This window comes from Aplidium turbinatum, chromosome 3, assembly GCF_918807975.1.
Source record: "Aplidium turbinatum chromosome 3, kaAplTurb1.1, whole genome shotgun sequence".
In the NCBI taxonomy this organism is placed as follows: domain Eukaryota; kingdom Metazoa; phylum Chordata; class Ascidiacea; order Aplousobranchia; family Polyclinidae; genus Aplidium; species Aplidium turbinatum.
Genome location: NC_137474.1, coordinates 12,322,291 through 12,345,608, shown reverse-complemented (window position 1 = coordinate 12,345,608; position 23,318 = coordinate 12,322,291). Strand labels below are relative to the sequence as shown.

Here is a 23,318-nt window from a genome sequence, read left to right as displayed (position 1 = left end):
CCTTTTCAGATGCCTGTTCAATCCGTAAGTGGACCAGTACAATCCATATGTTTTCCAGCTGTTTTAGGAGGCCTCGGGATCACAGCTAAGAGTCTTCCGAAGGCTCTAGAGCCAAGGCCTGCGAATTATAGCCGAACTCCTCCCCCCAGAGCGTACAGGTCACGGGGCCGCTATCAGAAGTCATGTTTTGCCCATTTGCAGTTTTCTGCACCGCTAGGTTTTGATCGCCCAGCTACACGTAATTTGGGTGGTTGTGAGAGACGTATCGCGTCTCCTGAATTTAACGTGTGTGAAGAACGTGATCGGGCATGTGACTGAGCTCTCTCAGCCCCTTAAGGGATATAGCTTGTCTTTTCCTGCTAAATTGAGTTTTCAACAGCAGGATTGCTTTTTTGAATACCAAAATAGTAGGACGTTTTTCGATAAAGCGGCCTTGATTGGTTATGATTGTAATAATATGCCATTGGTCTTCTTTAAAAATCGTGTTACGGCTTTGATGGCAGCTTCTCCTTTAAAGGGAACTCGTTTGACTTTGTTACAAGCAGCTTGTGTTAGAACAGCTGCGCAAACGTTTGCTAAATTGGTTTCCGACACCCCTGGCTTGTCAGAGGAAGATAGGATAGAAATGTCGTTTGCTCGCTTGTCCCAACGTTTTGGAGTTCGTGGAGGTCTTTTTGCCACTCCGGAAATTAGGAAGTACCGCTATGGTAGCAAATTGACTTCGATCTCATCTAGTGATTTGAAAGAGTTTAAAGATGAATTGTCGCCTTGTCTGCTTTACGCGCAAGCTTATGGTCAGCGCGATAAATTAGAAGGACGTTTTGTTTTGGATTTGGCTAAGCGACTCCCGTTTGACGACAAGCAGCGGTATTTTGACTTTTTAGGTGATCGGTTTGAGAGCACTAATGAGCCTACTTTTCAGAGTTTGTTTGATTTTGTAGTACGAAAGGAAACGCGCAAGTAGACTGATTTTAGCATTATGCTAATGGGCAATTCTGGTGAGTCGCAGCATTTTAAAAAATTTGGCAAAGGAAAACTGCCTTCATGTCCGGTTAGGCAGACGTCGGTAAACCCCATGACAATGTGACGTCAGGGAGTTCGCAGTACTCGACTGCTGTTGGCGCATCGCGCGGTGGTGAGGCCAGACGTAGAGACCTACCTGCATGTAATTATTGTATTGAATTTAAAGGCACTAAACAGCCTTTAAACAACTGACAGCCTTTAAACAACCTTGACAGCCTTAACAGCCTTTGAACAACTGACTAACCAGCTACTTATAATGACACAAATCACTGAGATCGCTGTAGCAAACGCTACTAAGACATGTGGTCGAATTACGGATATCGGGGCCCTGTGGATAACACATACAAAGACACAGGTTAAAACAGATTTGCACAATACATATTCACAATATACACTACAAATTTAAATGAAAGGCAAGGGTGGTACAGGTGCCTCCACAACATCCGCTAACAACAGACCAGGGGGGGGGAGCTGGGCCCAGAGTTGCAGTCAAGCATTCCCCACAGGAGCAACGCACGATATATCCCTTAGGCCAGATCGATTTTTACCTCATCTAATGCCTCATCCACCGCTGAGACTGCCACCCTGACGCGCCTGACAATCGGTTTTCCTTTCCTAATTTGAGAGATGATTTCATCGACTCACCAGGCGGTACCTCCCTCTCTCTGTTATATCTTCTGTAGAACCAATCACCACTAATTGGCCAAGCTTTAGGTTCTCCCTCAAACTGGCCTACTTTTTTCTACCTTGCAGAGAAGATAAATAAAAAGAGATCCCTTTCTCCCAGAAACTGTGGGATAGAGCCAGGTTATACCTATAGTCTCTCCGTGAACTCATCTCGGTGATGCGGGTTGCCTACTGATGAAAATGGACTCAAGAATGGGTTAAGGCGTGTGGCTGGAGTGATAACGAGTGCTTCCCGGACGAAAATGAGTACTCCCCTGCCGGAGAGCACGGGAGAGGTTCACACGGCCCTGAGTTTAAACGAAATCAGTAAATTTATTCGATTTTGTTAGAGTTCATAGAAGAAATAATCCTATCCTCTTGCTTTTTGCGTTTCTTGTGTTTTCTATTTGTGATTTTGCGAAACTGAAAACTTGAAGGGGTTTTGAGTCCGTAACGTTGACTCACTTCACAAAATTTTCGACGAAAACAGACAACGTGTATGAAAAGAGAACCATCGTTTGCTGTGACTGTAACTCGGTCACTACACACGTATGTTGTGACGCACATGAAATATTTGCAGATATAAAGTGTAATACTAAAAACAAAATCGTTGTTGTTAAACTAAACTTGTTTAAGACAAAGACCAATGAAGACACAAAGTACAATGTTGCTATGTACCGTGTTTGTGTCTATAGTTGTATCAGTAAGTGCTTTGCAGAAAGCCACAGTATGTCGTACCTATCAAATACAATCTGCTGGAGATTTGCCACAATGCGAAGGACAAAGCGTTATTTTGGAAAAATACGATGATAATCAACATCCTGCAATACAAATCGATGAGAATAAGATTCAAGAGATAATTGATGACAGAATGAAAGGTGAAATGTCTGCAGTTTACGCATAATGATATTGCAAATGTTAGGATTGAATTGCAAAGTGTTTATTTTCAAGAATCATTTTGATTTATCTTTTGTCCATTTACTGTGTTGTAGAGCTGCATTTCGTCAAAGCAATTCTTGATTCAAATATATTTATAACTCACACTCAGCAAACATTTTAAAAACAAAGCTGCTTTTGTATTTAGTGCTTAATGCTTTGTAAAGTATAGAGTGTCTTTGCCGCTAGGATAGAGTTTGATTAATCAGAATGCAAAGTATTTCTCAAAGAACTAAATATCCATATTAGCAAATGGAAAGCAGCTACCTTTTGAAGCTAGAGTGACATTTCATGAAAGGAGTTGTGTTAATAAGTTATTGAATATTCAATGAGCGATTATGAATCCTTTTAATCAAAAAACTTGGAAGCTATGTCATTTTTTTCCACTTTGAAAACTATGTGCCCCTTCAAACGAGCGTATGCGATGTCTTTACAGTAGATCGATCGTTTTCATGTAGCCTACGGTAGCATTGGACTATGTTTTCCTTTGAAAAGTCTTTTAATCGGTGAAGGTGAAACACAAAAATCTTATTTGTTCAGATAACAGCTGTTAATAAAACTTAACAGTTTTATCGGAAACTTAAAAAACTAAATGAATGGTCTATTAAGCCAGACCCAATTGCTCTTCTTTATGCATAGATTACTTCAGTTTATTGATTAAATACAGGGCTGCAGACTGAGTATGTTTTTGAGCAGTTTGTCAAAGAATCGGCTATAGAATTTTTCACATGCGGCCAATTGTGGCCATTTTCAATTTGTCCATAAATTATGTAAAGTTTAGTTTGTTTCTAAATTTTTAAAGCAACATTGTAGCAATCTTCATTTTGTTTGTGATGATACAGATTTTTTTAACAATAAAATAAGTTACATAAAAGAAACTTTTCAAACGCAGCCATAAAATTAACTGTTTAAATTTTCTGCTTAATAGTGCAGGCCCTTAGGGGCAAAAATGAGCATCTTTAGGCTAAACGTGTTACACGTTGTTTTTTTGCATTTTTTTGTAGTTGATGAATCTAACTTCAATTTTAGTGTGTGCCGCAACTTTTTGGGTCACGTGATCACCCCTAAATCGGGGATTCCCCCCCAGGTCAATTTTGAGCTCTTTTTACGGTACTTTTATTCAATTAGATACGTTATTTTTTTACATTTGGACTGACTGCCACTACAAAATACACGAGATAAAAATGACACAAAATTATGTTATTAATGACGTCATTGTGACGTCATGTATTAATTTTTTACTTGTTTTTTTCTTATTGTAGTCGCTTGTTTGTTGTTGGTGTTACTTTTTTGGTTACAATAAGTTACCAATAGTTTTTCAACTGATTTAATTAGTATTGAGTGTCAGTACTAACATATTCAAAATCTTAAGGAATCCAACTTCCAGAAAGTGGTTATTTTCAAGATAGCTTCCAAGATGGCCGCCAAACCATTGAACAAAACAGTAAATTGACCATAACTCGGTTATCATATGACCAAAACATGTAGTTTTGGTGTCTATATCTAGGTTTTTATACCCTGTGAAGTCAATGAGACTATTCTCAGAATTGTTGAAATATCTGATAGCCTATAAATTCAATATGGCCATCCAAGATGGCCGCCAAACCATTAAAATAACAGTAAATTGACCATAACTAGGTTATCATATGACCAAAACGTGTAGTTTTGGTGTCTATATCTAGGTTTTTATACCTTGTGAAGTCAATGAGACCATTCTCAGAATTGTTAAATTATCTGATAGCCTATAAATTCAATATGGCCATCCAAGATGGCCGCCAAACCATTAAAATAACAGTAAATTGACCATAACGCGGTCATCCTATGACCAAAGCATGTAGTTTTGGTGTCTATATCTAGGTTTTTATACCCTGTAAAGTCAATGAAACCATTCTCAGAATTGTTAAATTATCTGATAGCCTATAAATTCAATATGGCAATCCAAGATGGCTGCCAAAACAATTAAAAATGTACAATAACAATGTATTGTTTATTAAAAAACCCGGTAAATTTCTATCACAGGGATTTCTATATATATTTGGGTTAACTGAGCAGACATAAAGAGCTCATACGATGTGGTCATGTAGACTCTTGACATAATCAGCGTAAAGAAAGCAAATGGATCAAGTATTACTAATGCTCATCGCTGTCACTCTCGATGTCATCGTCTGTAATTATGCGATTGCTGTATGGACACATGAACCAGTTTGGCATGGTCCACATCCAGCATGGTATGGTAGCACATATCTCCGGCAACTACAGTGAGGTGAACACGATTCGCAATTGCAGTGATCATTTTCAGTAGGTTGTCCGGGGCAGCTTTCATGTCTGTCATGATTGGAACCATCTGATTATTGTCTACTTTCCATCCCCAGTCTAGAGCATCCATACCATCGTCAGTAGCCTACCCATCCTGACCATAATCTGGTAGTAAACTCTGAGGCAGTGGAATTTGGTAAAGGATGATGTAGGTGGCAAACGTTCAGGGTGAACAAAGGATTTGGCTGTTTTAATTTTCTTGACCAATGTATTGTATCGCTGTGTTTCTAGGTTACTACTGCCATCGTTGCCAAACATAACGGTCATAGCTTTGTTTCCAAGATCCTTAATGATGTGGTCTGTCTGATTTGGGAGAATAAAGCAATTTGCAGATTCTTTGATTATTGGTTGACTTTTCACTAGTTTCTTGAAAGCGTCTTCTTCCCGATACCAAATATCCTTGACGTTGAATCACAACCGGTGAATGCATGAATGAAGAGGAGTTGTAAGCATAATTATGTCTGGTACGATGATTGCTTTAAGTTTGTTGATGTCGTGTATCTCGGTTGCGTAAGCCTTTTCGGAGCGGAAGTAGAGGTCTTTAATGTCTGGGTCAGTGTCAGCATAGCGTAGTATCAATATTAAAAGGTCCGTGTCTTCACCAATTAAAGTCGTACTATGTCGATGAGGGCTGTCCATCTGCCGTCTTGACGATGTCAACATCTGCATCACCTGGAGCGTTCGTCACGTTGCAGCTTCTATTCTTCAGTTGAGCAGAAATTAATCCTTCCTTGTTGGAAGCTCGAGGCAAGAGCTGCTTCTTCTTTCCAATGAACTTGGTATCTACAGTAAAGTGAACAACCGGGTGGACGTTCATGCCGCGTCTTTGATGGGTATTGTCTTTGATAGACGGACCACCATATCCATCAAAGACCACCGTTGGTAAGCGATAATGACGAATGGTAAAATCTGCATACGACTGTGCAATAGACCCATAACTGTCTCCAGTTTCAATGGCACTCGATGCAACAAGAACCCTCCATCAAGGACGTAGTGATCGGTTTTCGAGGCAGATTCTTTCACTACTTCATAATCGGCTGACATCACACTGCTGGCATGTTCTGTGATGGCAGTAGCTATTTGAGGCTTATCTTCTGCAAGAAACAGGGTCTGGATGTTACGTGGCTGTCACAAGTAGCCTAATACTCGTCTTCCTCTCAACTGGTCTGAGTTTTTGGGAAATGGCAGCAACAAAACTGCGTTATATCAACTGGTTCAACAAGCTGTGATAACTTCAGTCGATCCAAACTTGTTTACGATTGTTGTAACATCGTTAGATACAGCTCTTAACAATCAAACATTGGACATGTCTGAGGTTTCCCCATGTGATCACGAAGAGGCAGACACCCGTATGTTTCTCCATGTGAAACATGGAAAATCCAATGCCATAGTCAAAACAGTAGATACTAATGTGGTAATTATTGTTTGTTTGTTTGTTTATCGTTATCCTGCATTGCGGGAAAGCGGACTTGAGCGTTATGCATCGGTGTACGCCTTCCGACATACACCTGACCCACGCTGCAGCCGACGGCAATGTCTGTTTTCCAGTTGTCTACTTTACTTATGACTTAAATTTAGTACTACCCATTACTCGAAATCGATCACTGGGTAGAGGCAATTATCGTTAAGTTTCTTGCCCAGAGAAACAACAACAAGTGCGGGTGGCTGGAGTCGAACATGCAGGCTCTCGACTGCGAGCCCAACGCGCTAACCACTCGGCCACGGCTGCCGAGTGGTTCGTGTTTTGCTGTTTGCAATTTCGTGTTTTGACAAGTTAGAAATCTGTAAACTATGGGTTGAATTTGGAGTTGGAGAAAAAACTTGCTTCATTCCAATCCATGATATTGTTTCATCTTTACCTCAATCTCCGATGATTTGCGCTTCTTTACCTTTGTTTTATGCTATCACAATCTGTGATACTGTTTCGTCTTTGGAAAAAAGGGCTTGGGACTGTTGGATGCTTAATCTTACCGCAATGTGTGGCTTATTTAACTCTCTGAATTTCTCAAGCTCACCTAGTTCTATAAATGACATACAAAAGTATGTCATAGCTTTTTATGGCAATGGTCCTACTATCACGGATGTAGACGAATGCCGTTATATGATGTTTACCAATGGTTGCACTATTGAAAAGCTGCCACCAACGTCAGCTGCTCTGATGCAACATACACGCAGAGCGATACATCAAGCTGAAATACGGAAATCAAGCCTCGTAAATGTTCAGCAACTACCTTCTCCTTTAGCTTGGGGTTGGAAACATAATGATGCAAATCAGCTTGTTCCGTTTTGTCAGTCTACTTGTGGCTCTCGATGTTCCTGTAAGAAAAAATCCATAAAATGCACAAGTCTTTGTTCATGCGAGTACGAAACATGCAATTCGACCACAAAATATCCAATCCTCTCTGACGTTTCATCTCCAATCCACACTGATCATTCAAGAAATGCTTTTGACTTTCTAAACTCTATCTTGTAACTTGAAAAAACTTGTCGTACACGAATTTTTTTAACATCAAATTACGTATGGTAGGAATTTAACATCGAAAACCGCTAGTTTTTTCATCTAGAATTAACAGTGTTAAGACTCTGACATTGCATCATCTGGGGTCGTGTATTAATTTGATTTGTAAATCATAATTAGGCCTACATATTGTTTTAAATTTTAAAGTGGCATGACCAAAAGGGAAATTCACCCCTGGTAGCTGCTTTTCTGGTTATTTCCTTGATGACGTCGTTATTGCGTCAAACTGTACTGGAATTATTGTTATTGCTTGCAATTGTAAAATTTTAAGCATTTGCAAAACTTATAATGAGAGCATTTGATCGCTTTTTTCGGAATAAACTTACCTTTGGTTCCTGAATTTGAAGTTGTCTAGTTTTAATAATGTAATGATGACGTCATAAAAGATGCAATCATGACGAAACTACTTTTAGGAATTGTGAAATGGTTTTAGTAACCGGTACTCCAACTAAAACCAACAGCAAACGACAAAAATAGGTTAAAAAAGCAAAAAAATATATATGATGACGTCACAATGACGTCATCAATCAAATTATTTTGTGTTTATATTGTCTCACTTATTTGTATGTGCTTTTTAAGTTAAAATATACAAAAATCAAATATGTAATTGCACAAAAATGACGTAAAAAGAGCTGAAACGTGATTTCTGGGGAAATCCCCGATTTGGGGGTGATCACGTGACCCAAAAAGTTGCGGCACCCACTAAAATCAAAGTTGGGTTGATCAAGTGCAAAAATATGCAAAAAAACAACGTGTAACACGTTTAGCCTAAAGATTCCCCTAAGGGCCTGCACTATTAAATTTTACCTGAGTTTAGAAATATCTTTCGTTTTTTTTTGGTGATGCTGTACTTAGATTGATTGACATGGAAAAATCTTGCCATTGATTGACAGACTTTTTCGAAAACTTCATTTAACAAATAGCTACATGTCTTCCTTGTCAACTTGTCAAGATCCAATCTATGAAGATTCATTGGCATTAAACACTTTTGATAGTTAGCATCGATTGGCTGACACATTTGATAGCTGTAGGCAAAAAATTAAAAAAAAAATGATGTATGCTCCAACTAAACCCACATGGTGCTTCAAAAACCCCACCCATCATCAGGTTTGTTGAAACATGTGATGTATGCCTGAAATAATTAAATTTGAGAAAAAGCCTGTAAAAATTTCGGTTCAATTATTTGTCATAAGTTGCACAATATAGTGGTCTAATGCCACACCAAATAAAGTTTTTTAAACTCATTCTGAACTTTATTGATTGAAGTTTTAGTAAAATTGTTCCGATTAAACCCGGTTTCCAAATACTGTAGTATTTTTTTTTTTTTTTCTTTCAGTTAAAGCTTATTAAAACATTGTATTCCCTGTCAGCATTTTAAAAGACATTTACTGTAGCCTACAAAAAAGTTTAATAAATTATAGATGACGTGATATGGTAAAGTGAACAAGATTTTGTGAAACAATTAAAATGTCTTGGACATAAAATAATTATCAAGTTTAAACCCACGATGACCGACAATTGACTTCAAGACATCCCTTTGTGTCAACTGTGATCAAACTGTTGATTTTACTTGTTACGTTTTTTTGGAATATAAATCGCTCAAAACCGGCATTGATTTACCAATCACAACACATTTTGCACCAATCATAGCCCACAGAACAAGTTCTACCGTTCAGCGTATAATGCAGTAGGCTATCTTTGTTATTTCAAACATAAAATTTACTCCAGACCAACCTATCCATACCACTCAATAATTCTAATGTCTTACAGATTCAATGAATGCAAACAAAGCAAGCCAAAGTTGTTCACAAATCAAACAAGATTTCCCAAACAGTGAAAATGGTTTGTACAAGATTCGAGATCTGAATGGAAATGATTACAATGCTTATTGTGACATGACAACAGATGCAGGAGGATGGACTTTGGTCGCATCCATCCATGAAAACAACATTGGACAAGGATATGAGGGAAAATGCACAACTGGAGATAAATGGTCAAGTGAGCAAGGTAACAGTGCAGCAAGGTTGAGTGGAGATGGAAATTGGCAAAACCGAAACATTTTTGGAATTGTCACAGCCGCCACAAATGATGATTACAAAAACCCTGCCTATTTTGAAATAGAAGCAAGAGATGTCATGATCTGGCAAGTTCCAAACGACACGCCCCTTCGACACTTCAATACATCTTCTTATCTGAAATATCGTACAACCAATGGATTCCTCGCTCAATATGGAGGAAATTTGTTTCATCTTTACAATGAATATTATCCAATAAAATCTAACGCTTACAACTTCCCTGGTGGCAATGGTCCTGCTATTCCTATTGTGTATGATCTTGGAAACAATGAAACACTTCTTCAGCATTTCCCTCCCATCATAAAAGCACACATTGAACCTGGATACATTCAGGTAAAAAACGTTTTAAAAACACTAATCTTTTGTATGCAGAATCAAAACCAATGATTTTTAATATATTGCTTCTTGCACGTAATAATCCTATAATGCACGATTGCACGTAATGATCCTAAATAATCTTATTTAGGATCATTAAGTTTACGATGAAAATTGACGTCTTTTAGCGACCTTTACCTTGCAAGTTTGAAGTGAACAACACAAGGGCGAAGTGTGTGACACATAAGTGAAAAACGAACAATTAACTGATGACCATGTCATTCTTGAATATCTGCTGGAGTACTATGTACCTACTATGTACGGCTGATATACTAAGTACCAAATAAAATGCATGTTCTAGGACAGGGGTTTCCAAACTCTGTGCCACGGCTTGCAAGTTTTTGCAAGTTAGTGTGCTGCAAAAGCCTTGTAATTTTTTGCCATTGCAATCTTTTTTGCCAATCACATTTCACAACCAGAATTATTGTTGTCCTAATATAACTGAGTTTTAAGAAAAAAGTAGATGCGACGCATTTCAAAAAATAACATTTCATTGAAATGAGGTTTGTTCAAAATGTTTTCGTTTTTTTATTGCAGTAAAACAAAATACTGTCAAGGGTAAAATGATTTAAATTGAAAAGAAACAAATTTTTTCCGAAGAAAACTTAATTCGAATAAGCAATACCAAATCAAGACAAAATTTTTTTTCTATGAGACAATGTTAGGTTATAGTTCAAAAGCATTAGTTTATGCTAAACTTTTAATTTTGATATTACATTTTTAGTTCCGCGCAATTAGCATGCACCAAGACGCCTTCGCGCTCTGTCCTGGGATAAGAAGCAAGCCTACTTTCGAGCTTCCATCACATTCATGTCTTGGATCTACTGGACAAACAGAATCGCCATTTTACTGTGGAGATTTTTCTGGATTAGTCTTCGATGGTAGTGCTCTTGGTGTAGATTGGAGTGCTGATGAAACAATGATTACTACAACGTTTCTCATCTTTTATCGATAAGATGTTGATACTACTATTACTTGGCTCTGGTGCTGCTGGTAGATCTGAGATCGATTTCAAGACGAGTCAAACCGAAGATTTTAAAAACTGTACTGTTGTGTTTTTCCTTGCATAAAGCACAGAAAATAAGTCGGGTAATAATGTGATGATATCGTAAATCTGTAAATTTGATATAGAATTAAAAATAATTCCTTTGGCTAAAAAACCTTAGCTGTTGTGTGCATGTCGATCGCTAAGTAGGTAGTTTGCCAGCCTCTGCAAGCTGGCGAAATAAAAATTGCGTGCCCGATGTTTACCTTACCTTTTCTAAGGGCTTCCCCACGAGGTGTGGGGAAATCCTTGATAGGCCAGCCCAGACACTGGTCTTGCTACCAAAATTCAATGTCAACGCAGTTCATCAGTAGACCATCATAATAGATCCGATCGATCAATTCAAAATCTTCTCTCGAGGCAGATCTGAATACCAGATCAAGATCATAGAAGCCCTAAGAACCAAACATAATGATCCGTCTCTCAACAGGCAATTTGTTTGACTGTGGCTCGTCTGTTCTTCTGTGTGTGTTCTAACTGTTGTTACATGCTTGTATTTTGCACTTCATGTGATCTGTTTTCCGCCGTATTAGTTTTTCGTAATTATTCTTGAATCACTTGTTGAGTTTGTGCTTTTCAGTTCGAAGTGACGTTACAGTTATAGTGCATAGTCAGATTTATCTTATAATTTTTAAATGGAAAAATCCCATGCTGCATTACTTATATAGTAATAAGGCGTTCCTGCCTAGTGTATGATTTACTGCACTGAGGAGACCTTAAGGGCGAAACAGTGACGTCCTGTCTGCAGTTAATTTTTATTTTATGTATGTTGCAGATTTGTAATTCGTGATGAGGGCACAAGTACGTGTCGAAAACGTTAGAGTTTATTTTATTATGTTATATTCTTTTTTGTGTGTAATACATTATGTTAAACCCGTTAAAGTCACTTTGTTTTGTCAGCCTAAAAAGTTAACACACAACCACTTGAATGCCTGCCAAGGACGTAGTTCTAAATTTGACAATGACTGTTCAAAATGTGGATGCTTAAGCACTTCTCTAATTTATGGGCGACGAAGATTCCTTCTTGTAATTTTGCTTGACTTGTAATGGAAAACTTTTTTCGGAGAAATGCGAACTCATTAGAATTGCACTTTCCCAATGCAGTAACAAAATCTTTTATCCAACCCAGCTTGATATGAAAAGGTGGTAGGAGAGTGGTTGGTAACCTGCGGCTCTGCAACCGCATGTGGCTTTTTAGCTCCTCTGAAGCAGCTCCCTCTCGGTTTGACAAAACTTGGAGTTTACATTTTTATAATAAAAGTTGCTAATTACTTTGCTTAGCCTACTATGTTTGTTTGTTTGTTTGTTTGTCGTATCCAGGCTTACATCTGGTGGTTGAAGATTTAGATTAAGTGGACGGGAAGGCAAGGAAGCCAATCTTCATGTCCACCTTCAGGCATGCCTTCAAGTGTCCTGCCAAAGACACAGCTGCATGCTCTTAAGCGGTGTCGAACCGGCGCCCTTTCGATTGCCGTTCCAGGGCTCTCACCACTCGGCTATGCAGCCGACAGCCTACTATGTGATCAAGCAGGAAAAATAAAACAGTATCAAAGCATTGATTACCAGTACTACAAGATGATAAAGGCTAACACTAAGCGCTTATTAAGTGACACTGTCTGTCAAAAACTTTTACATTTTTTACAACTTTGCCACTCATGTTTTGACTTTATCAGGTTAGTTTAGAGCTTTTAAGGATAACAGCATATCTTTCTATCAGTAGCCATGCACAAGTCAAGAAGAGAAATTCTTACACGCAAACAGAGGATTGAACTTTATATGAACTAGACAGATATTTTGTATTGAATGCAAATCATTTTGGCATACATGTAGGCTATCATCTGCATACTTAATACGTGGGGAAAGTTCAAAAACAACAAAATGTTACGTAGAAAAACATTTATAGAGCACGGATAGAGAATTTGCTTTAAAATAGGTTACCTCATTGGAGATGAGTGGAAGAAACCAACATAGGAAATACGGTACCGGTACTGCACAAAGTGGAGCAGGGAAAAAAGTTTTTAATTGAATAATTTGTTGTCATAATATAACTGAGTTTGAGAAAAAAGTAGATGGGACGCATTTCAAAAAATAACATGTCATTGAAATGAGGTCTGTTCAAAACGTTTTTTTTTTATTGCAATGAAACAAAATACTGTCAAGGGTAAAATGATTTAAATTGAAAAGAAACAAAATTATTCCGAAGAAAACTTAATTTGGAGAAGCAAAACCTAAAGCTTTTGGTCCTATTTTTAACAGCCATCACTAAACATAGAGGACTATTAGTAGGGTTTGAGGGGGAAGGCGAGATGGTGTTCATACTCCTGATATACACATAGCCTACTTTTGGAAAGCATTGGCTGCCTAATCGTTTTCTAATTATGAACCGAATGCATTATGCAGAAAGTTAGTTTGTTAGCTTGATTTATTGACAAATGTTGACGTATAAGGTTGTACTGTTTCAAGAAAAAACAGTTAATTCATTAATGTTGCATTTTCTTGCCTGGAGTGCAATGCCATGCATTGTAAGAGAATTGAAAGAAAAAACCTTCTGAAAGTTTACTTCACATGTTGGCCCATTTGTCTAGGGTCCTTTTGGTAAAGCATTTTCAACAACTATCTCTCGTCGACAACCATCCATCCATCCCAACAACTTGCAGTTGAGAAGCATCTGAAGGAGCAGTTGTCAACCTGAGGTTTTAAATTGGTTGTTGCTGCAGAAGCATACCAAAGGAAAGCAAGTCTACGAGATTAAACTGAAACTAGCGGATGAAATAGACAGATAGATAGAAAGGGATTGAACGAAAAATCTCAGAATAAAGGCTTGAATCAAAAATGCAAAGTAACTTTTTGCATGCAGCAGCCAATATGGTTTATCAATTATATCATAACAAAACAAGCTAAAAGCCACTTTACTTTCTGAAAAATAGTTTTTGGAGATAAGTTTTGGTCAATTTACAGCAGCTCCAATACAACCAGCTTCATACAAACTGTTTGCAACGCCTTGCGCATGCGCGCAGTCATGCGCATAAATCGAAATGACAAGTTTCCCGTGTTTTATGATAAAACCAAGACCAGAAAAGTGTTTACGGCAGTCTTGCAACATAAGTGTTTTAGTACAATAGCCAATAATATTTGAACTTTAAACGCCATAAACAAAAGTAACGTCTATGCAATATTAGGCAATTAAACGTCTAAAGTCATTTTCAGGGTAAGGGGAATAAATTTTTTTTCAGAGGTCTTAAAAGGTTTTGTTTTATCCTAAAACCAGGGCTAAACTTGGATTTAAAAAAAAACAAAAACGATTAACCCTCCTCCCTTCTCCCCTACTATAACGACGTTAAAATGGCAGTGTAAACGAATGATATCATTCGTTTTTAACGTAATTTTGACGTCACAATAAAGAGCTTTTCGTGTCAGTAAAGACAAAAGGAGCACGAGAAGTAGCGGTAGCGCGCGCTACTTTAGCCTGAGTAGCGGTAGGGGGTAGCGCGCTACTTTTAAAGTAGCGCATGCCCACCTCTGGCTACTCGTATATATCATGAGATATGATATGTTAGGCTATATAAGTTATCTGTTTTCCCATTATAAATCGAAACATCCAGAAACTTTGTAAAGCGTAGGCCTACCTGTGTTAATGTGAAAAATGAAACCGATGTCTTGATTTCAATACACAGGTCAAGCCTGGTTCGAGGTTAGTTAAAACATCACGAAAGCGGGAGTAGCTCAGTTTTGTTGTCTCAAGAATGTCTGCTCAGTTGAGCCAAACAATCTCAACATTTTTTTCTTCAAACGTTTGCATTTCTGGAAATTTGGTTTTATCTAGCTGCTGGTAAAAGGTCAGGGGGAAAGTGTTGCTGTGGGCTTCGACACTCGGCATCGCAGTGAAGCTCGATTAGCTAGCAAGGAAATGAATGAATGCTCGACTGCGTCAGGGTATCACTTATTCTTGTACTCCTGAAAACAATAATATTTGCTTTCGCAATTATGACGCAAAAATGATTTAAACTTTTCTCGCCAGCTTTTCTCTTGTCAGTGAGAAAATGCTGTGTTTATTAATTTAAAATGAAATGCAAGTTGAATTGATATGATTTCTGTGTGTCTGCCGGCCAATAATAACACATTTTGCAGCAACAGGCAAGAGCAATACGAAAACAGATTGCGGGCCAGATTTGGCCCGTGGGCCGGATTTTGAACACCCCTGTTGTAGTGTATACGAAACATAAGTTGAACAAGTCACTCTTTGCTTCCGTAGGACAACCGACATCTGTGCGCGTGCAAAGAAATTAGCAATGTAATGAACTATTTTTGTTGGTAGAAAATGACAATGCTTCCAGGAAAAGCAATGAAAATAACTCTTACAACACAGAACGTGTGAATAAATCAGTATGCAAACCGCTACCTAAATTCCCGTGTGCTAAGTTTGGTTCATATGCTTGTTTAATAAAGGTATATATCAGAATATCGTCCCTAGTTGCCCTGACAAGAAGTAATATTACTCTCATTTTAGAACCAACAAAACGTTCTGTATCATCACGAAATATTGTTGCTTTCAGGCTGTTTTATTTATAGCATGCCTACTAACACGCAGGGAGGCAATTTTTTTTTACTTTGTGTTGAAGAACACACCGGAAATTACTGTCTGGCAGCGAAAAACAAAACCTTTGCCATTCATGACCAAATTAATACACTATTTTTTAATTTTACTTTTTGCGCTAGACTTAAAACTATTGTCTGAACATCACGCGACGGCTGACCCTGTGGCCCAATCGGTAAGATGTCAGCTTTCGAAGCTGAAAATTGAGACTTCGAGTCTCCCAGAGTCGTTTAAAGACATTCTTTTCAAGTATTTGTTTTGCTACAGAAAAAGATTTGCTGAATCACATTAGCGAATTTCAAATATTAGTACTCACGTTTTCTCCAGCAAAATCCAAGAAGACAACGTTTTTCTTTTTTGTGAAAGGTTAGGCCTAGGCCTACTTGTTAATTTACAAACTGCTTCTTCCACTACGACTACGATTTGGCTGGATTGCACCTACCATTAAACCTGCTCAAAATTCAAAAGTTTTCAAATTTTTGAACTTCTCGCTTTGTTTCCCATGGTTTTGACTATGAGAAATTCGAAAATGACAACCGTTTTACTTTCGGATGATGCCGATGATACCCTGCCTCAAGAGGTCTTTGAAACTTTATCATTTTTTCCAAAATCAACCAGGCATGTTTGGCCTGTTAAGCGATGATCCTGACGGTTGAACTCTTTATTTCAACTGAAAACGCTTTTGTCTAAAGCCTTACTGATAGCTGATAGGCCTACGTAAAAATTAACTTTTGAATATTTAACATGATTTTGAGAAGTGTGGGGGATTAAGAAGATTAGAAAGAAGTTGCAGTGCATATAGAGGTGTAAAACTACTAGAGCATGGAATGAAAATTGTGGAGCGAATACTAGAAAAGAGGTTGAGAACATTGGTGAAATTAAATGATATGCAGTTTGGATTTATGCCAGGAAAAGGTACAGTGGATGCTCTGTTTATATTGAGAAGAATGCAGGAGGAATACCGAGAGAAGCAGAAAAAACTATATATGTGTTTCGTCGACTTAGAAAAGGCATTTGACAGAGTACCAAGGAAAGTGATGGAGTGGGCAATGAGGAAAAGAGGTAGGCTATACCAGAGGTATTAGTGAGAGCTGTGATGTCTATGTATGAGGATGCAAGAACAAAAGTGAGAGTTGGATCAAATTATTCAAACGAGTTTTTTTGTGAAGGTTGGTGTACACCAAGGATCAGTTTTGTCACCTCTGATATTTGCTATTGTGGTTGACGTTGTAACTGAAGGAGTGAGGGAGGGCTTATTGAGTGAAATTTTGTATGCAGACGACCTGGTCTTGACAAGTAATAGTATGGAGGGACTGGAGAGAAAGTTTGAGAAATGGAAAGAAGCATTTGAAACCAAGGGTATGAAGGTGAATCTTGAAAAAACAAAAGTGATGGTGAGTGGAGCAGAAGGAACAGTTGTTGAGAGCAAAGTAGATCCCTGTGGAATATGTGGCAAGAGAGTGATGAGAAATTCAATGCAATGCAAGGAATGTGGAAAGTGGGTACATGCAAGATGTGCTAATGTCAAGAGAGCCGCAACAAGATTGGCGAAGTGTTTTGTTTGTGGGAAATGCAGTAAAGGAAGGAATGAAGTGGAAGGCCATGATGATGAGTTCTGCCATGGCATCGAAACAGTGACAGACTTCTGTTATCTGGGTGATCGGATAGATGGAAGTGGTGGATGTGAAGCAGCGGTGACAACAAGGGCAAGATTGGGCTGGGCAAAGTTCAGGGAATGTGGGGAAATGTTGTATGGCAGAAAATCTTCACTAAGGATGAATAGAAAAGTATATCGGAGCTGTGTGCGGCCTGCAATGCTATATGGTAGCGAGACATGGGTATTGAGAGAGAGTGAACTAGCAATCCTGAGAAGAACGGAAAGGTCAATGGTGAGAGCAATGTGTGGGGTGAAAACGAGAAGGGAAAAAAGGACTGAAGAATTGTTGGATATGCTAGAGATGAGAGAGACCATAGACCAAATGGCAAGGGCAAATGGAGTAAGATGGTATGGACATGTGATAAGGAGGGAGGAAGGAAGTTTTCTTAGAAAGGCACTAGATCTAAAGGTGGATGGGAAGAGGAAACGCGGTCGTCCAAGAAGAACGTGGAAACAACAAGTGAAGGATGAATTTAAAAAAGTCGGACTGAAGGAGGAAGATGCAAGGGACAGGGTGAAATGGAGAAAAGGGATAAAAACAATTGCTGCGCGGAAACAATCGGCCACCCCCACTAGTGGGGAACAAACCGACGATGGATTATGATGATGATGATGATGAGAAAGCAGCACTTAGCGTCACTAGTGGTGAATATGAATTTTGCTGATTTCAGGTTACCTATATACACATGTTTTGCAATTTATTAGCGGGTCTAGTTTGACAGAAAGACACCCAGATTATTTTCTGACAATGACGTCATGGTGATGTTATGAAATTTTAAACTTGCACAATATCAATCTATCAAAAGGCAAGAGGCAACGAAATTTTGTTGTAGGTCTGAAAGATTATCAACACAAAAAACCAATAACCAACTCACCAAAATCAGACCTCATTGAAAAGAGTTGGTCATGTTGAAATTAAAGCAAGTTGTTCTAATACAAGTGAAAATTGTAGCCCTTTAAAAATTAGATTAACCACGAGAGAAAAATATACCTATTAAGCTTATTCAAGCGGGTGGTTTGCCTGGGTCTACAGTAGCCTAATATTGCATACAGCCCAACTATAAGCTTTTGAACAAACAGTTTACTAGTCGGCAAAAAATTAGAAATTTTGATACCAGCAACACATATTTTTATTTTTTGTTCCGTCACATAAAATTTCTTGGCTATAGTTGCTGTTGTCTAAACAAGACTTCTGTCTTTTTTAACCTTAGTGCAGACAAAAACATTTAGGTCTAATAATTAAATTAGCGCTGATAAAGAATGATAAATAAAATAAGAATGCAATAATGTAATAGCAATTACGAAACGACAAAAATTCAGATATTTCACTCAATGGGTGCGGTTGACTCCTGAACCAACAAGGATAAAGGCTACCACCCTCTCAATCGAAGGTTTCCTCCGTGTCTGGAAAGTTTGGAACGCCGGCTTACTCGTGGAGGAGCTACGTCATAGAAAAGACGACTCCAGCGATCAGAAGCTCAATTTCCCAACAGTAGAAGCTTTGTAGTAAGTATCCGAGCGCGCAAGACAGCAAACTTACAACCTGCCAGTAATTGTGTGTCTATGTGACCAGTAATTGTCATAGTATGTTAAATTCATTGTTCCATTATCAATTTATCGATAAACAATTGTCGTTTCATCAGCAAGCTGCAGCCCAATGAAAAATACAATCATCATCAATAAAAAAAATATGTAGGCTAAATAAATGAATTAAATATTTATTGCATATTGTGAATGGACTCATATCATCTATCAATTACGTAATATCATTGATAACACTGAATCTATATTCTCATCTTTCAATATTTTGGAATATCACACACTACCTTGTCTTGATATGCTGCTGTTGCCCACTCGGATCAACCTCGCGTTGCTTTTCACACATCGATAAACATGATTTCCCGATCAACTCGATGCAACCTCCAAACTTTCATCCCACTATTCTATATTTTTCCTAGTAACGTAGCCTATAGTCATATCTGCGCTTCGATCGCTAGTCCCCCCAACCCAGCTGGGAGAATCCGCTCCGACGTCTGGCAAGTGCACATCCGTGCTCGTTGGTTCAACGACAACACTTCTCCAGTAAGTAAAGTATACAATATATTCCCACCTATCTTTTTTTACACCAATTAATCGAGCTTTCGCTCCGGACTTTATTTAATTTTGTCTCCAACGAGAATCTAAATTTTCCTTGTGGCTGAGCTGCTCTTCCTCGTGGGAGACACCAAAGTTTATCCGCTCTGCCTACGGACAGACCTGGTATAGGACAGACCAGGAGTCAAAAGTACCCATGCTACGGTCACGTGATGGACACATGGGCGCTGCCCAGCTTTAAAACTATTGTCGGTACCAGTCGCCCCACACCACGGACAACCTTTTTGAGTTTGCGGAAAGCTAAGCCTGTCTTCCTGGCCGCTAGTCTAAGTTTTGCGGATAAGTCGTATAAAATTTTTCAATCCAGACTTTCCTTCCACAGGTGCCTAGACTTCCCAGCCTGGCCCCCGCGACCTAAGCTGATGGACTTCCCTTCCGGGTGCATCGTCATCCCATAATCACGTCGCTCCGTGCTGCCGCGGAGCGTGGCAGGCCGGTTGTTTAAAGTCTCTGACCTGGCTATGTTTATTGTGTTCTTCTCGCCGTGTCAATTATTTTGTACTCGAGCGCTGTTGATCAAAATAAAACAGTTCATCACGGTTTTAGTAATACAGAAGCTCATAAAAATACCATTATCCTTAAAATTAGTGGTCTGCACAGCAGGCTACTCTGATGCGACCGAAAGACGATAATGATGTCATATACGCATTTGTCAATACTTGTTGGTCATATTGTTTCGAAAAACACCAACTCCATTGGTGACATATTCTTGAAATATCACTACTATTTCTTGTCTTGCATTCGACTTCGAGTTTTGAAAACAGAAAAGTTTTAAATGCAAGTCATCGGTGGCAATCGCCTACTTGTAATTCTATATCAAGTTCAATGTGCATCTATGGATATAGGTTCACGCTGGTTTTCTACTGGTGTATAAAAAAAACCTTGAGTGTATTTCACTGTTCGTAAAATGGACAGAAACAAAATTGTAAACATTCTTTTTGAATAAATTAAGTTTTAACGATGACAAACTCAAACAAAATTGATTGCAAGAAGATTTATTTAAGCTTCAGGGCATTGTGATTAACAAACATTGAGTTTTTTTCTGTTTTTATCGTATTTTTCTGAGACAAAAGAAAGTCAAAAATGACAGTCTTGAATGTCCTATTTGTTATCATCAATGTAAGACATCCAAACCAAGAACATTCAAGAGGAAATTACATTCAAGCTCAATGATGTAGCCAGTCACAATCTCGGAGCTAACTAAGTGATGGCTCTAGAGGTGATCTTGTGATCTATTGCGTAAATCTACAAAGATCTTGTGCATATGCTCAACGTGAGCTCATCAGTTTATTTGGAGCCACTCAATAGAGGATAAGCTTAAAGATTTACAGAAAGTTTCAACCATCAACAATTCTTTCGAATTAACCAAAAACCGTGGAGTAAAACATCATAATTTTTCATATTAGAGACCTGAAGGTATTAGAGGCCTGAAGGTAACAAACTTTTCAAAAAATAAGTTTAAGAAGAAACAGTTCATTGATTCAACAAAACAACTGTCCTTTTGTCTTGTTTTTGTTCATTTTTATTTTTTGATTTATATTTTCTAGTCATATAAATTGTTAAGAAAACTTTACTTATCTTTTTTTTTTGTTTTTTTTTCTAAATTTTTTAAAATTCTAATAAAGTGTTGCAACCGTGCCATATTTTAAACTGATTGTCATGCTTTGGTATTATTCATGTTATAACATCCGCGTTTTGTCGCTTTTACCTTTTTCTGGACCTTTGTTATGTTTGGCATGTATTGTTTCTTGTTGTGATGGTCAGAAATACCATTTTGGTAAAGAGGTGATTTTCTTGACCCATTGTCGATGGTCAGAAATAAAAACAAACTGAACTGAACTGAGTTGTTTTTAATTGCCTAGCGTGTAAATACGTGTATTGCAAGGGTATTTAAGATAAGAGTTCCTGAAAGTTCACTTCCCAGTTCGTGCACAGCCTCGGGTGTATCTATCACGCAATCACCTCGTTGTCAACGACCTATTACAACAAGTTGACACTCAATTTTCTTAATAAGAAGCATCTTAAGCACCAGTTGTCAGACTAAGATTTTCAATTGGTTGTTGCCGCAAAAACATATCAAAAACAAGTCAATATGCGAGGGGCCGTTGAGAGAACAGTTTCAGCCTGGTAGCTTATGAATGGGAAGCACGAGACCCTTAAAACAAGAAACCTTCAAGAAAAACAATACAACTTCAAAAACTACAATGAGTTTTTTATTTTCAGGCTCTCTGATGAAATTCCGAGCTCCTAAAATGATGTTGGGCCCGGGGCTAAAAATACCCCCTGTTACCGCCGCTGCTCGCCTACTTAATTTTAGTGGATAGTCTGGTAGATCAGTCGTCAACCTGTACCTAATTATTCCTGACTTGACACCCACACTGTCTAAAATACCACACTCAGTTAAATCACGAAAGGAGATGGGTAACACAGTATAATTGTGGCTCAAGCCTATGATATAAACACTTAAAGGAATAACAATGACCAACTTAATTCGAGTGATGAGGTTGATGAAAGGATTACCAATTATTGAAACAACCACTGTCTAGTAATTAAGAGACAGCCAAATACGTCCTGACTCTAGCGATGTCAGTATCTAAAAGACAGTTCCAAAGCGACCGCGAGAAGACGTCACGAGATTAGTTGATCGACAATCGATAAAGAGTTTAACAGTTGCAAGAACGCTCAGGTTTGAAGGGGATCCGTAACACCCCCTGTTAACACTATACTGAATATATTTGCTTAAACCAGCAGTGTTTGGGTAAAAATTTAAAAAATATATACTAAATATCTTAAAATATTCTGTTGTATCTGAAATGAGGTTAAATTTGAATTTGAAATCTTATGCTAAACAAGACTCCCTCCACCCTGTTTTACAAAGATATTAGACCTAAAAACAACTGGAGTGCGAGTTTCTCACACTTTTGTAGTCACTCACCTCTACAAAAGCATACGCAGTGCTCACTTCATTAGCTATTAAAAGTAGTCTAGAGTGAAGCTTCTACAAAATTCTTCTTCAAAATAGAAATTTTAATGCTTTGAATTGTAATACGTTTTCTCAACACCAATGCATTAAAAGATCACTGGAGTACAGTTTCTGTCGTAATTGGAGTTACACTGCGGCATTGAACCTTGATAATTTTGCAAGATTTGAGCTGGTACAAATAGCAATTAGGCCACACATCTGAACAAAGACTCGAGTTGGGCTCCCAGACTGCAAATCAACCGTTTTCTACATTGATTCAAGGTTTGGAGACATTGAATCATTGCTGTCTGGATCACTACTCCAAATAAATATTAAGCAACAACAAACAGGGCCAGATTTAGCTGATGGGGGGCCCGGGGCACTTTTAGGTCTGGGGGCCCCCGTGCAAAAAAAATTTTCGCGCCCACGGCGCAAAATACCACCTCTACGTCTACAGTAGCACTAATCCAGCACTGCACAGCATTTTGCACAAACTTTAAAGGCTGAAAGCAAAAACATAACACAAAATCACATTTTTTCCACGTAGGGAGGCCCTTCAAAAGTCGGGGGGTCCAGGGCACCTGCACCCTCTGCCCCCCCCCCTAAATCCGGGCCTGACAACGAAAGCCTACCTTTCTTCTGGCCAATAGGCAACCTGCTGAAAGAGGAGAAACGTTTATAAACACAAAGAACATAAAACTGAAGATCTACATTTTCAGAACAAAACAATATTGAATTCTTCATTCTTTTTAATTGGGGAAGTAGTTTCGCTTTTTTTTGTATTTTAAAATCGAGCGAGAAAAAAAACTACACAATTTTGAGAAAACCGCAGTCTCGGCGTCGACACCATGTTATTGAAATTGCCAACAGTAAATTATTGAAGTCATTTTGCGGTTGTAAATAAAAATAATTTAAAACGTAACTTCGACTTTGAACCAAAACCTTAACTCAAACGTTTACGAAAGTCCAAATTTGTTGATTTTGACCACATACAAAG

General features: G+C 38.3%; 1 protein-coding gene across 1 annotated transcript; it reads left to right on the top strand.

Annotated features, from left to right (window-relative positions):
- Positions 1-1,952: 1,952 nt before the first annotated feature.
- On the top strand, positions 1,953-10,864 carry LOC145766554 (intelectin-1a-like). Its single transcript, XM_082578274.1, has 4 exons — positions 1,953-2,016; positions 2,385-2,567; positions 9,230-9,867; positions 10,634-10,864. Exons 1-4 carry the CDS (start codon positions 1,953-1,955, stop codon positions 10,862-10,864), a joined length of 1,116 nt encoding a protein of 371 aa, XP_082434400.1.
- The last annotated feature ends 12,454 nt before the right edge of the window (positions 10,865-23,318 follow it).

What these genes read in the sequence shown, in the direction of transcription:
- LOC145766554 (XM_082578274.1), top strand. Translation starts at nt 1,953, where the DNA reads ATGAGTACTCCCCTGCCGGAGAGCACGGGAGAGGTTCACACGGCCCTG. An exon ending in CCTGAGTTTAAACGAAATCA is followed by an intron (nt 2,017 to 2,384) that starts GTAAATTTATTC and finishes TTGTGTCTATAG; the next exon opens with TTGTATCAGTAAGTGCTTTG. An exon ending in AATTGATGACAGAATGAAAG is followed by an intron (nt 2,568 to 9,229) that starts GTGAAATGTCTG and finishes AATGTCTTACAG; the next exon opens with ATTCAATGAATGCAAACAAA.